This window comes from Podarcis filfolensis (genome assembly GCF_964270895.1).
Source record: "Podarcis filfolensis genome assembly, chromosome: 3".
In the NCBI taxonomy this organism is placed as follows: Eukaryota; Metazoa; Chordata; class Lepidosauria; order Squamata; family Lacertidae; genus Podarcis; species Podarcis filfolensis.
The window spans coordinates 25,083,933-25,097,558 of NC_139606.1; the positions used below are offsets into that span (position 1 = coordinate 25,083,933).

General features: G+C 41.5%; 1 protein-coding gene across 1 annotated transcript in view; it reads right to left on the reverse strand.

The window, feature by feature from the left end:
* The window catches only part of MYOM2 (myomesin 2), an 81,103-nt gene that overhangs the window by 6,220 nt on the left and 61,257 nt on the right, over positions 1-13,626 (reverse strand). Inside the window, exons 25-31 of the mRNA XM_083607054.1 lie at positions 11,713-11,857; positions 11,362-11,421; positions 9,371-9,438; positions 5,973-6,086; positions 5,056-5,143; positions 4,196-4,234; positions 3,075-3,180 (exon numbers count right to left, since the gene is read on the reverse strand). Coding sequence (XP_083463180.1) covers positions 3,075-3,180; positions 4,196-4,234; positions 5,056-5,143; positions 5,973-6,086; positions 9,371-9,438; positions 11,362-11,421; positions 11,713-11,857 — 620 coding nt within the window. The remainder of the gene's footprint in view (positions 1-3,074; positions 3,181-4,195; positions 4,235-5,055; positions 5,144-5,972; positions 6,087-9,370; positions 9,439-11,361; positions 11,422-11,712; positions 11,858-13,626) is intronic.

Below are 13,626 nucleotides of genomic sequence, written 5' to 3' on the forward strand. Positions count from 1 at the left end.
TTAGGCTTCTGTTTCTTGAGCAACAGTTTCTCTTGCTCTGTGACAAAGCCTTTTGAAGCCAGGAGAATTTTCAGAAGCAGGCTGAAACATGGTGTACGGAGGGATCAATAACAAATGTTCAAAAGGGGAGAAGCAATACAATTTTTTGCTGGCCATGGATTGGGTATGCCTTGGTTTAGCCATCAGACTGAAGGTTATAAAAGCAAGCATACTTGTAAGCTTGTTGACCAAGGGTTAGCGGGAGAGAAACTTGTTTTCTCATTCAATGGATTCATAATCAGCGCCAGCTTCAAGAAATGCAAGACGGAATTTACAGGCTAACCTAAGCACTATCAGTTTCTTTGACATAAAATCATGCTCTGGGTCTACAAACCAGAGGACAATTCTGGGGTTAATTTCATCACATCTGGGAGATTCATTTTTGGATGATCTAGCCTCTACCTTTGTTTGGTTTGTTTTCTTCAAAGCCTATGACTCCTTCCTATTTCATTTTGAATTTATTTTATACTTATTTTTAGTCTATTCATATTTCAATTTAATAATCTACATGAAGCTTGAAGGAATTTTTTTTTCTTTTAAGGAAGAACATCTGTCACCCAGAGAGGGTTCTATTACTTCTGCTATTTATCATTTATAGTGCTTTCAAGATGTGCATTGCATTTTCAGAGTGAAATAAGAGACATATGCAAAGAGACAGGGCGGGGAGGAATGCCAGCAAGGGGAAGGGGAAAGACAAGGAGAAAGACAAGCAAAAGCAGATTAGATCAGCCAAAGGTTTGTGAACAGCTCATTGGTGCAGCTCACTTTTGGCTTTGTGGGCAAAAGGTACCAGGTTCAATCAATCTCAGGTCAGGCTGAGAAAGACGCCACTTTTTAAATCCTGGAGAGCCACTGGCCATTAGTGCAAAGACAAGAACAACTTAGAGGGTCATGACTCAGTGTATGTCAGTCCTATGTTCATGTTTGAAAAATGGGCTTTTGGGCACACAGGGCAGCATGGAAAAAAGCACAACTGATGTTGCTAGACGTGTAGAACCTGAATAAAATTCTAAACTTCAACCTGAGATGTTCAAGGCTGTGCCACTGGTAAGATTTCGTTACTTTCCTGGGTCGCTGCTGCATTTTGATTTTTAAATGTGTAGTCTGTATTTTATATGCTTGACATTCCAGGACCAAGCAATGGATGATACTACTGAGTGAGGGATAGGGAAAATGTAAAGGAAAACACTTGGCCGTTTGTGTACAACCTCTACTACACATTAGGTTTCCTGGGATCGTGATTTTAGCCTGTAAATAGGAATATCAAGTTCTGGATATTTTGCTCCATCATTAGGAAGGTGGGAAGACATTTGCTCCCCTACAAGCTTAAGAGTGTTTAGTAATAATAATAATAATAATTTATTATTTATACCCCACCCATCTGGCTGGGTTTCTCCAGCCACTCTGGGCGGCTTCCAACAAAACACTAAAATACAATAACCTATTAAACATTAAAAGCTTCCCTAAACAGGGCTGCCTTCAGATGTCTTCTAAAAGTTTGGTAGCTATTTTTCTCTTTGACATTTGGTGGGAGGGCATTCCAGAGAGCGGGTGCCACTACCAAGAAGGCCCTCTGCCTAGTTCCCTGTAACTTGGCTTCTCGCAGCGAGGGAACCGCCAGAAGGCCCTCGGCGCTGGACCTCAGTGTCCATTTCCCAAATTTCCTCACCTGTTGAGGTTAGGCAGGTAGCAACTGCAGGGCTCTGCTCTCATACTGCGGGTTCAAATTCAATTATATAAGGTGGCACCTTATTTGTAGAGTTTCCCCAAACCCCATCTATACAACCAGGTAAGTGTTGATTTATTTGCTCAGGCATTATATTTCAACACATGTTGTCTTATCACTTCAGATTTGAAAACGCAATCAGACTGCTTTTGTTGTTGCTATGCTATCTTATTTAGCCCCCTTGTTGTTTGGTTTATCTTATAAGCAATTTTTACAGCTTTTTTTTTTCTTTTTAGTCATAAGCAGTTTTTTTAAAAAAATTGATAAGGTCGGATACTAAACAAATGTCTTATATGTGCTGCAGCCTTTTGGTTCTTTAGAGCTGTTGGTGATACCAACCAAAGGAATAGAAACTAACAATTCAGGGTGAGCACAGACATATTGGTTTGGAAACAATCATTGGCTCACAGGAGCAGTGGAAATCTAATCTTGGCTTTGAAACGATGCATCCAGTGCTCAGATTATTATTTTTTAATCCAGCTATTTCCATCCAGAACATGACTAAACCTCAGTGGCTAAAATATTGATACCTCCAACTTAGATTCTCATCGATCAGCTAAAAAAGCCCAAGTCCAAACAGAAATGATTTGGCCTAATGATGAGAAAGGCCTAATACGAAAAGATTGAAATATCATTACTTAGCTTTTGCTTTGCTATCCTAGATTCAGCTCACTCGACCAAGCAAGTCTCTAGATGGGAATTCAGATTCCCTGCAGTGCAATGAGTGGATGATTGCATGCTGGCTTTACGATTTGTTTTATGCTCCCTGCGATGCAAAGTGTTGGGATGATTCAGGGAGGGCTGGGGATTTGTATGCAATGCTGCCAGCTGTGCTGATGACAGCATCGAAACCAGAAATTGTCTCATTTCTTATGAAAAGGTTGTCGCCTGAATTTTTCATTTTTCTACTTTTTTTTTTTAAAAAAGAAGGAACATTGAAGATTCGCATCTCTCCACCCCACCCCCAATATTAGTATCAATATCAAAATGTTAATTTGTTTAGTCACTGAATACCAGGTAAAAATCACCCAGTACAGTTATACCTCAGCTCCCAAATGCCTTAGGAGTAAAACGTTCCGGCTCCCGAATGATTGGAAATCGGAAGTGAGTATTCCAGTTTTTGAACTTTTGTTGGAACCTGAATGTCTGGCGCAGCTTCCACTATTGTTTCCGGCACACCTGTGCAATTCGGAACCAATTGGAAGCCGCCCCTTGGTTTCTGAACTTTTCGGAAGTTGAACGGACTTCCAGAATGGATTCCGTTCCACTTCCAAGGTACATCTGTATTCAGGGCTTGGCTGTTACTTACTTGTGAAGCCAACTTGCTTTCATTTCCTCTGTGTAGTACTTCAAGAAACACTGTAGTCTTATGCCTTCTGGAGTACAGTGGATCTTCAGTTCAGAAGCAGATTTACCTACAGGGATAAAACATTATTCAGATCCAGTGGTTGGGTTTTAGAATCTCAAATCATGATCTAAGAAAAAACTCCAACAACCAGACATTCTTAAGATAATTCATTCTACCTACAGACTTTCAGTAAATATATAGTGAATCAACAGATCTCCAGGACCACTCCTCTTAAAGGGCTGCCATGAAGCAAGGTTAATATAATGATGCTGAAGAAGAGAATTGGTTGGTTTTTTTAAATTCTCACATGTTTAATTAGACATTAAAAAACCATACTCACAATAAATTAAAATTACTATTACTATTATGTCATCTATGTATGTTGTATGAAACGCCAGAAATCTGGAGATTGTTGACATTTACTGAAAAGTCTTAAAAGGCCAGAAGGAAATGCCAGAAATTCTGACCTACCAAAAAATCTCAGTCAGGTCAGTGCCCTCAGTAAATGACCAAATATTACCCACATTTCCAAAATTAACATGATTAAGCATGGTGAAGTGTCAAAACCAAGTCTCTGAACTCAAACATTTTCATCATTCTTAGAATTTACCAATAAATATCAACATTCACTAAGTTTCTGATGCTTACTCTGTAAACCATAATTTTCTGTATGCTGTAATATTTCAGCCCAAAGTGCAATATTTATATTAATATATTCAATATATTACAGAATTCAATGTTATTTAGATTTTATTGATGAATTTTTTAAAAATTTCTTCTGAGTTGGATCATACTGTGACCATAAACACACTTATAGAAGAGTAACTTCTTATCACAAAGCTAACAAACTGCATTGCCCAAAGCCTCTTCGATAAACAACACAAAAACAAGCATGTGGTAAAAAAAAAGCCTTCCTGTTTAATAATGTCTATTAAAGTCAAAAACCTATTCAGAATGTTAACTACACCGTAGAAGGGGATAAGGCTCTTTTGAGATTTCCTGTTTTCAGCGACAACAGGTTATCTCAGTTTCTGAAAATTTTAATATATTTTTGAAATGAAGTGGAAATAACATTTACTCACCACTGACTCGACTCAATCCCAGGATCATATCTTCATATACTGAGGAGAGGAAGGGGGAAACAACGGATTGTTAGCATGGGAAATACAGATATGTAGTATTCACATGAGAAAGCTTTACACAGATAAACAATGATAGTGTGATAATTATTTCAGAAGGGCTTGTGCTTGGTTATTTTGGCTTTATGTTCTTGCATTTAACAATCTTGGTCTCCATATCGCTGCACACATAGCTTTGGCTAAGTCCAAATTAGACCAGTTCAGTGGGCCAACCTGCCAAATATCCCTCAGTTGTCCTCATGAGCTGGAGTCTTGCAACCAGTTTCGCAGCTGATGGGGACAACCTCTGTGTAATTTGGCAGCCTGTCCAGAAAGAGCCTTCAGGAGGGGTCAGCAATGGAGTGCAGGTCAAACATGCACAGCCCCAAACTCCACCCTCATGCAGTTGTTGCCAGATGTTTGAGGGCACCTAAAGTAGGCTTCTGTAAACAGCTCAAACAGCCACCTCATGTGGCTATTTTTTGAGTGTTTTCCTGAGGGAGGAACTGACATTAATTAAAGGACAATATGTGCATGTATTTGGCAGTAAAAAATAAATAAATCTGAGGGAATGAGTGACTCCAAGAATCATACAGCAGCAATCAGAGGTTTGTGAGGCTTGAGCTGTATGGGATGAGGTGGATGACCTGCATGACCTTAGAAGGAGCAGAAAATATGCAGTTATATATGTTTCAGAACTTCTCACAACTTCCATGCCAGAGGAGCTTCCATCCCAGAGGTGATGTAGTTATTTCCTTTATTCCCTGTGGTTTGGAATAACAAATAACCATGCATGACCAATGCAGGGGAAAATAGAGCTTTACCTTGTCCTGATACATCAATAGCAGACATATCTTGACCTCGGTCATCTGACAGTGTTGCCTTATATTCACCCTGGTCCTTTTTAGACAGCTAGAAATAAAATACGACACAGGGATTGTGTGACTTATATTAATGAAAGTCACTTAAATACTTGCTGCATTTTCTATATCAGAAAGAAAATCTACTTTGAACTTTGTCTGAACAGAAATGACATGAGAGGCAGATGCAGTGAGAGCATCGTTAATGAGATAATTATCGCATTAATACTTTTGCATGTACTGCTTAATTAATTAAGCTGCCTACCAAACTTAACATCATTTTCAGTCCAGTACAAACCAATGTAAGGTTAAAGGAAGTATTCATTTTGACAGAAGGAGATGAAGCAAGTTGGTTTAACATACTACCATATAGGTGATTAAAGATTGCCTTCTCACTTTTGGTTTATATCTATGTGAGATACAGTCAAAACCAAATACATTTAGGCAGTGGTGACTACCTTGAAAATATCCAACAGAGACCGCACCACAGTCACAGCTACTTGGGAGTAAATCTCATGGAAATCAACGAGATGTGCAGCAAAATCCTTTGCATGTTTACTCAGAAGTAAGTCCCTCTGTGTCCAGTGGGCTTTACTCCTAGATACATGGAATTGCAGCATTACTTCTGATTAAATATGGGGCATGATGTAGTCAAACAAAACATTCTTCAAGTCCATTGATTTCAGTGAAAGAGAGTATTTGAATAATAATAACCTGCACAAAGCTAAATTTCCCTCACTAGCAGGAAACACAAATAAAAAGCACACACAAGAATGGGAGTTCCCATTGTTGGAGCAACCAGCAAGTACAAACCTCAATAATCTTGAACTTAGGAAGGAGGAATCTATTAAATGCGTCACCCAGAAATCATTGCACCATACCTTTGGAATAGTCAAACAGACAACCTCTTTCTGCAGGTCAGGCACCTCTTCAACATCAAATCCAGCACCATCTTTGTACCACTTGAAAAAGGTCTCTTTCTTGGTATTTGCCACCTGAACAAGGACAACAAAATCAATGGAGTATAATATGCTGCTAACAAGCTGTGCCTTGATGGTTTGTTTGGCTCACCAGTCACAACATTTCTGAAGGTCCACCTGCCCTCATATTAGTCTACCCTAGCATTAAGACCTTCTTTGAAGGCCCTGCCCACATTTTGAGGTGCAAAAAGGAGAAAGGCTTCATCCGTGGTAGCCCCCTGTTTTGGAATGCAATTTGATTAATCAGAGGTGCGTACTTAACAACTTCCATTCTGTTCTCGCTATTCACTGGATTTTGATCTTCATATTGCTTTAAAATATTGCTAGCTGCCTCAAGAGAAGATCCACATAAATATTCCAATAATTACAGACGCATCTCATAACGTGGCACATAGTTTCTACTGGAACCGATCAGAAAAAGTAGCAAAGCATTTGGAGTAACTTAAGACTATGATTTGGACTGTGATTAGTACTTGAGACTAGTATTTGGAAACAACATATTTTGAAATCAATGGGATTGCATGCCGTTTCACTTGATAGCAGTTGGGGAAAACAGCTACCCACATGGTAGGCCAGAGATCACAGGGTGCTACTTGCACTGAGCCAATGGTCTATCTGACTGCACACCGGTTCTCCAGAGGTTCAGACAAGAGTCTTCCCCAACCCTACCTGCCTGGAGATGCCAGGAATTGACCCTGGGACCTTTTGCATACACAAAGCATGTGCTTAACTGCTGAGCTTCAGGTCTTCTGCTTTTTTCAGATATCTTCTGGGCTGCAACTTTCTGTGTTTTCTGAAGGAAACCAGGATCCATCACAAATAAGTATGCAGTACTTTCTTGGATCTGTTGCCAAAGTGCCTGTGGGAGCTGCTACCCGAACTGGTTCATCTGGACTCATAAAGAAACCAGTGTTGCAATTCTGCCAAACGTTTCGCTCTTGGCGACCAATGACTGTGCTGGAGCTGGGTTGAAGGTCTTCTTCTACAGCATGGAGTGCCCTGCGGGAGGCAGGAGCACAAGGAAGCTTCCTGAAGGCCAGTGGCGTAGCGTGGGGGTGCAGGGGGGGCCGGCCGCACCGGGCGCAACATCTGGGGTTAGGGCAAATCCATGGGTTAGGGGGCGCAAATCCACGGGTTAGGGGGCGCAAATTACTTGCCTTGCCCCGGGTGCTTACAACCCACGCTACGCCACTGCTGAAGGCAGCCCTTTTGAAGTGCTAGTGGAAATTCAGCTCAGCCGAATGGCGAGAGAGAAACAGTGTGTTGTTTTATGCTTGGAATATAGCTGTGTATTGGCTGACATGAAATATTGCTGGATGAGCGAGTTTAAACGGTAACTTGAAAGAAGCAATTTTAGAAAGAGGTTTTTCCAAAAAAAAAAAAAAAGAACAGAAGATGATTACTTTTCAGAGACACTGTTCTGTGCTGCTGAACAGGTCTGTCCATCATGGAGCCACTGTTGCTTCTGTAGCTGTAGTTTTTGTCACATTCGTCTAACAAGGATCACAGCAATACCAAAACTAAAAGCAGATATGGCAAAATTAGGTTTCCTGGCCCATAATGATTTTAGCAATGTGCCTGTGGAGTCTCTGGAAGAAATGCACACAGAGGCAAACTACTCTCCACGTGGAGCCCAAAAATAGCAAACAGTGAAATATAAACTACATTTGAAATTGAGCGAATATCCCAAAGCAATTTGTAGCAGGGCATGGAGTTGTACTAGTGAAAGAAGAGAAGTCAGAAATCACAGTAGCACTCAGGATTTTTGTATCTCAGGCACTGTAAGATTTATAAAGATGTTGGTTCCTTAATAGGGTTTGGTACAGAACCCTCTCCTGTCAGTCACTAAATGGCCGTTCTGATGAATGAATGGATCCTGTTTCAGAGTTATACCACTATTCTAGGTTTGGGTTGGACAGGAGAGGGTTAACAGGGCTGGAATGAGTGCAAAAGTTATTTGCTAGTCCCATGGCAGATGCTTTTTCGTTAAGGGAACTGTCAGTGATGTGTTTCCCTGGGAACTATCGGTAATTGTTAGTCTTCTTCTAAACAGGACAAAAGCAGGCCTCTCACCATGCAGCAAAAGATGGTGTAACCTAGGTGTCTGTGTGTAATCATAAACAATAGATTGCAGTTTGAACCAGAGAAGAAACAGCATCCAAAGAGAAAAATTGAAAGCTGGGTTTCGGCTCTGTGAACTAGCAACATTTGAGAGTGCTGACTCTTTCTCTAGAAATCTGAGTTGGCTGTTTTGAGTGTGCCTCCACTGTGCCTCGACCTATGTGCAACCTGAAGACTTGTAACTAAACACAAATACTACAAAACACCAAAAGCCTTCAGTGATTTCCTTTCCAAAGAAACTGAACCTAAGTAAGCACGATGCCCCTTCCACTCCTTACCACTTGGTGAGACACCATGTTTCTGAGATTAACTCAGGGGTAGGGGGACAAAAGCAATAGCTGGGGAATGGGGTATTGGAAAAAGTTGAGCCACGGGCATTATATGTCACTCATTGTTCTACACAAGACACAGAGAATGTACCTAAGCTTTGTGCCGCAGATGATCAAAAGCCGGTGGTGAATGGCTTGGTTGCCAATGAGGAACTCAGCTTCACTGCATTTTGGGTACACCCTCCTTCCCCCACCCCACCCCAGCACACTGACTCCAGAAAATCCCCATGATTCAAAATTGTTGCTTGAATTTGTTGGCCTCGGTTTAGATTGATCTATGAGGGACTTGCACTGTCTGTAGGTAGTAAGAGAATGGAAACAAATCTCTTTCTCTTTTTGCCTGGCCTTTGGCTGAACTGTACCACCTTGAACACATCCCAATTCTGCATCCTTGCAACCCCAAGACACTGAGGCACTGGTGCCAGTATATTAGCACTCATTGGCTTTGTGGTCAGAGCCTTCTATCTCTTCATGTGCACATGGTACTCTACAGTGGTACCTCTAGATGCGAACGGGATCTGTTCCAGAGCCCCGTTCGCATCTAGAAGCAAATGTAACCTGTGTTTGCGCATCTGTGCATGCGCGGGTCACATTTCGGTGCTTCTGCGCATGCGCGTGACATCATTTTGAGCGTCTGCGCATGCGCAAGCGGCGAAAGCCGGAAGTAACGTGCTCGGTTACTTCCGGGTCGCCGCAGAATGCAACTCGAACGCACTCATCCCAAAGCACATTCAACCCAAGGTATGACTGTATTTACATGCCCTAGACTTTTGTACTACAACTGCTTGAGGTATGCCCCATGAAGAAGGGTGCCATTTTATTAAAAGGTAACAAAATATGATGGCTCACCTTACAGAGCAGCAGCACTTCACATTCTTCTGAAATTTCCCAATACAAAAACTCCAGAAAATGAGGACCTTAAAAAAAAGGAAAAGATAAACATATCATATACTGTTGCTTCTATTGTTTTAGAGAAGGAATAAAGTTGGAGAGAAGCACAGCACAGGAACTAAATCACATGACAAGCAGTTGTCTCTGGGAGACCTTTACCCTTTTGGTCAGTGTGCCAATACATAGTTAGTCATTTAAGGTGAGAGAGATCCTCAAGTCCAAGGAGGATCTGTGAGTACAGCTAAGTGCCCCTGCTGCACTTATGAGCACGATTGTGGGATTTGCAATGGCTCTGTGCTGCTCATATACAAGTTGGCAAATGTGTTTACCAACATATAATGCATGCAAAGCAGGAACAAGGCTCTGTAATATCAATTTATGGTTTGCATAAGTAGTTAGGATGGCGTCCACGTTTTGAGTGTTTGCCACTTGATCATTGCAGCACCAATAGGCAACGTCAGCAAACCTCATTATTGGAGCGCTCATATCTAATTCCCTCAAAAGCAATGCTTTTCAACAGACTCAACCGGCACATTCAGCAGAAAATCATTAAGTGCTGAGCAATCAAGGTTTACGAAAACAAGTAATGTACATCTATGTGTGATAGTAGCTACTCCAGACAAGTGAGGTACAGAGGCTTGAAGGAGGAGTTCAACAAATGAATGTGCATATGTTCACCTCCTTTCATGTTTAGAACTGGACCCAAGCCTTATGGTTGTGCATGAATAAGTATATTATAATGGAACCAAGAGGGGGAGTGGAAGGTAGTCAACCAAAAAAAATTATGGTTTAATCTAGTTATGATTTTTTTTCCTGTACAGTGGTATCTCAGGTTAATAATTTAATTCATTCTGGAGGTCTGTTCTCAACCTGAAACAGTTCTTAACCTGAGGTACCACTTTAGCTAATGGGGCCTCCTGCTGCCACCGCACGATTTCTGTTCTCATCCTGAAGCAAAGTTCTTAACCCGAGGTACTATTTATGGGTTAGCGGAGTCTGTAACCTGAAGCATCTGTAACCCAAGGTACCACTGTATATATTTTTTCGTTTTGTCATTTTTTGTAAATGTGTTATACACACACACACACACACACACACACACACACAGAACTAGACCCAAGCCTGCTCTGAACTTCATCCTGGCACCGTTTCTCCCTTCCGGGGCAACATGCTGTGTTTTGCCCCATGAGGAGAAATGGGAAGTGCTGCTCTGCCCTGCCCTGCCACCCGCTGCTGCCACCGCCCACTCCACCACTGCCATGTGCCCTGCCACTTCCACCACTGGTGGAGAAGCATCATCATCATCATTGCCAATTTCAGGTGAGATCTCACCCAAAACTGACATGATTTTGTCCCAAGCCAGCATCAGTGGTGGCAGCGCTTCTCTGTTGCCGGCAGAGGCAATGGGGCAGCAAGGTTTCTTCTGTGGGGTGCCATGTGGGTGACTTCTGCCACTTGAGGCAGTGGCCTCACCTTGTCTAATGCCTGGGTCAGCTCTGCTCCCTCCCATTCACTGTCACAGTCATCTTCTTCCCTTTCTCACCTATCAGGCAGAAGCAATGGAGAAACCTCTCCTGTCGGATCTCCTTTGGGCTGAAGAAAATTGCCTTAGCAGCACCCCAAACACCCTGGTTCCTTGACACTATTACCCTAAAGAGGACAGCAGAAAATTGCTTTGGAAAGAAAACTCCAAACTTATTGCACCTTGATTATATATTGCAAGCTAATCTTTAGGGAAGTACATTTCAGCTATCTTGGAAGCAGGGCATGGTGACGTTGTGCGTGATAACAGTCTGCATGGAAACAAAATTACAGCTGCACAAAGTACTGTATTAGCATTTTTGGCATCCAGTGATGTCAGCGAGAATTAAGTGAGAACATTGTTCTCAGGGAATGTTCCCTTCCATCACACAAGAAAAACAAAGCTTGCCTAATTGTTCCCACCTTACCTTGTTTCCTCAGGAACTCCCTTCTCTGGAACTCGGCTTCAGCCAATACATCCTTGAATGCTAAAAAAATAAAAATAAAAAATAGATGAGAGAAAACAGAGTGAGTTGCTTACTTGCTCAGGTATTCAGAAATGCTTAAATTACATTGTAACCCAGCCTTCCCCAATCTGGTGAGCGGTTGGATTAGATCACAGATGGAGAAACTCTAACCACTCAGATATTGTTGGACACCAGCTCCCATCAACCTCAGCCAGTGATTGGGGGTGAATGAAATTGTAACCCAAAATGTCTGGCGAGCACCAGGTTTGGGAAGGCCACTGTAAGCGAAGGCACATCGGTCGGGGAACCTACCATCACCAATAAGAACTAATGAAGATTGGTTCTTGGCTTTCCCATCATGAATCTGCACCGTGTAGGTTCCTTCATTTTCAATAGTGAAGCGGTCCATAAGCATCTCAATGATACCAGTCGAATGGTCACATTTGATCTTATGCGTCTGAAAACAAGGCAGGTCAAAGAGATTATCTACGGGGATTATGAGGCTGGGCTGGAAGGGGAGAGGTGGGTGAGGCAACAGGACTGCTCTGCCCAGTTCTCCCTGCAAAATGGGCCTGCTGCCAAATGTTTGGGAAGTGGAAAGGTGTTCCAGGGGTCAGGAGGGGACAGGGTGGAGGCAGCCTAAGATTTGCTGGATACCCAGTTGTACTCACTGCCATTGTACAGCAGTGTTGGCCCTGTACAGGAGCTGACTGTCCCCTGCCCATTATCCACTACAGCATCTGTGAACAGCAGGACTGCAGACACGGTTGTGGTCTTGACATTCTCCTGGTGGCAGGAGGGGGCGTTTCCATTGCACCTTAAATCTCTGAATATGATTGGCCAAAGGGTTTTATTTCCACATAAGGACAACGGGAAGCTTAAAAGGCAGTACAAAATAGAAGTAAATCATTGCTCTAGAAGGCATAAGAATATGAAGGGGGAAAGATTCCTCTCTCTGCTGTATCTTTCCACAAGTGGGTGTCTCAAGTATTGTGTCTTGAAAGCTTTTGTTGCTTCAGAAAACTGGTTCTTTTCATTCTAAATGGTGGCTGATCATCAACATCCTCATAGTCATTTGTATGGTGCTTTAAAGTGTTCAAAGTTCGGTTTATGGGTTGGATATTTGGGGTTGTGTGTTTAGGTTTATATAATAGTTTGAAGAAATCATATATATATATATATATATATATATATATATATATATATATGACTGTACAGTACAACTGTATGTTGCCTTAGAAGTTAATTTCATTGTGTTTCATGGGCTTATTCCCAATTATGATTTAGGACTCAGCTACATTAGTCAAAAAACAGTGTTTTGAATGCATTATAAACATGCAACTCCACATGGCGCTGTAGAGCACAAAACTTTTCTATGCAATTTTACATGGCTTTTTTCCCCCTTTTATTATAACAATTTAATTTATGACTTATTTATAGTGGGGGTTTTCCTCTGTGTAGATCCACCCTTATTCCCAGTTATAGCTTGTTCCTAGTTCTACAGTCATAGGAATGTAGGCTTACATAGGATTTTATCACTTTTTTTCTCTCTCTGAAGGACTAGACAATATGAAATGCTAGTCTTGTTTCCATCAATTTGTGGGGGGCACCACTTTTTTGTGGCTTCCCACAAACCGTATTGAACATCTTCTATACAAGCTCCATAGGGATTAATACAAAGCATTCAAGAGCACAGATGCACATCTTTTAATATTAATGTACCTTTTGAAGGCAGTGTGCCTGCTGATTCTACCCTATTCTGCTCCCACAACCAAAGAGGCAAAAACAAAAAATTTACATTTGCAATAGATCGATATTCAAAACAGAAAACTTAACTGTGTTTCCACTAGACAAAAGGAAACAAAGATTAGATCTTTTTTCTTTATACTTCATTGGAATATATCTATTATTCCCCTTTTAAAATCTGCAGGGTGTGGGATTAAAACTGCCGCCTAGAAGAGCTAATGAATTTAGCCCTCTTTTTTATGTTCCTTCATTTCAAAAAATAAAACCCTTTGAAAGAAAGGCCATAGGAAGTTGTTCCAATTAGAGCCTCATCGGAAATTATCTATTTTCGGCCAGTGTCAAGAACAAAACTATATTCCTGCTAGTATGATGGTCTATTGAACATGATCAGCAGCTGCAGTGACTGTCTCTGGGCAGGTTTTAGAATATAATTAGGTTTCTAGCTATTGCCATTATGCAGTGAGATGAAGTTCAATGGTT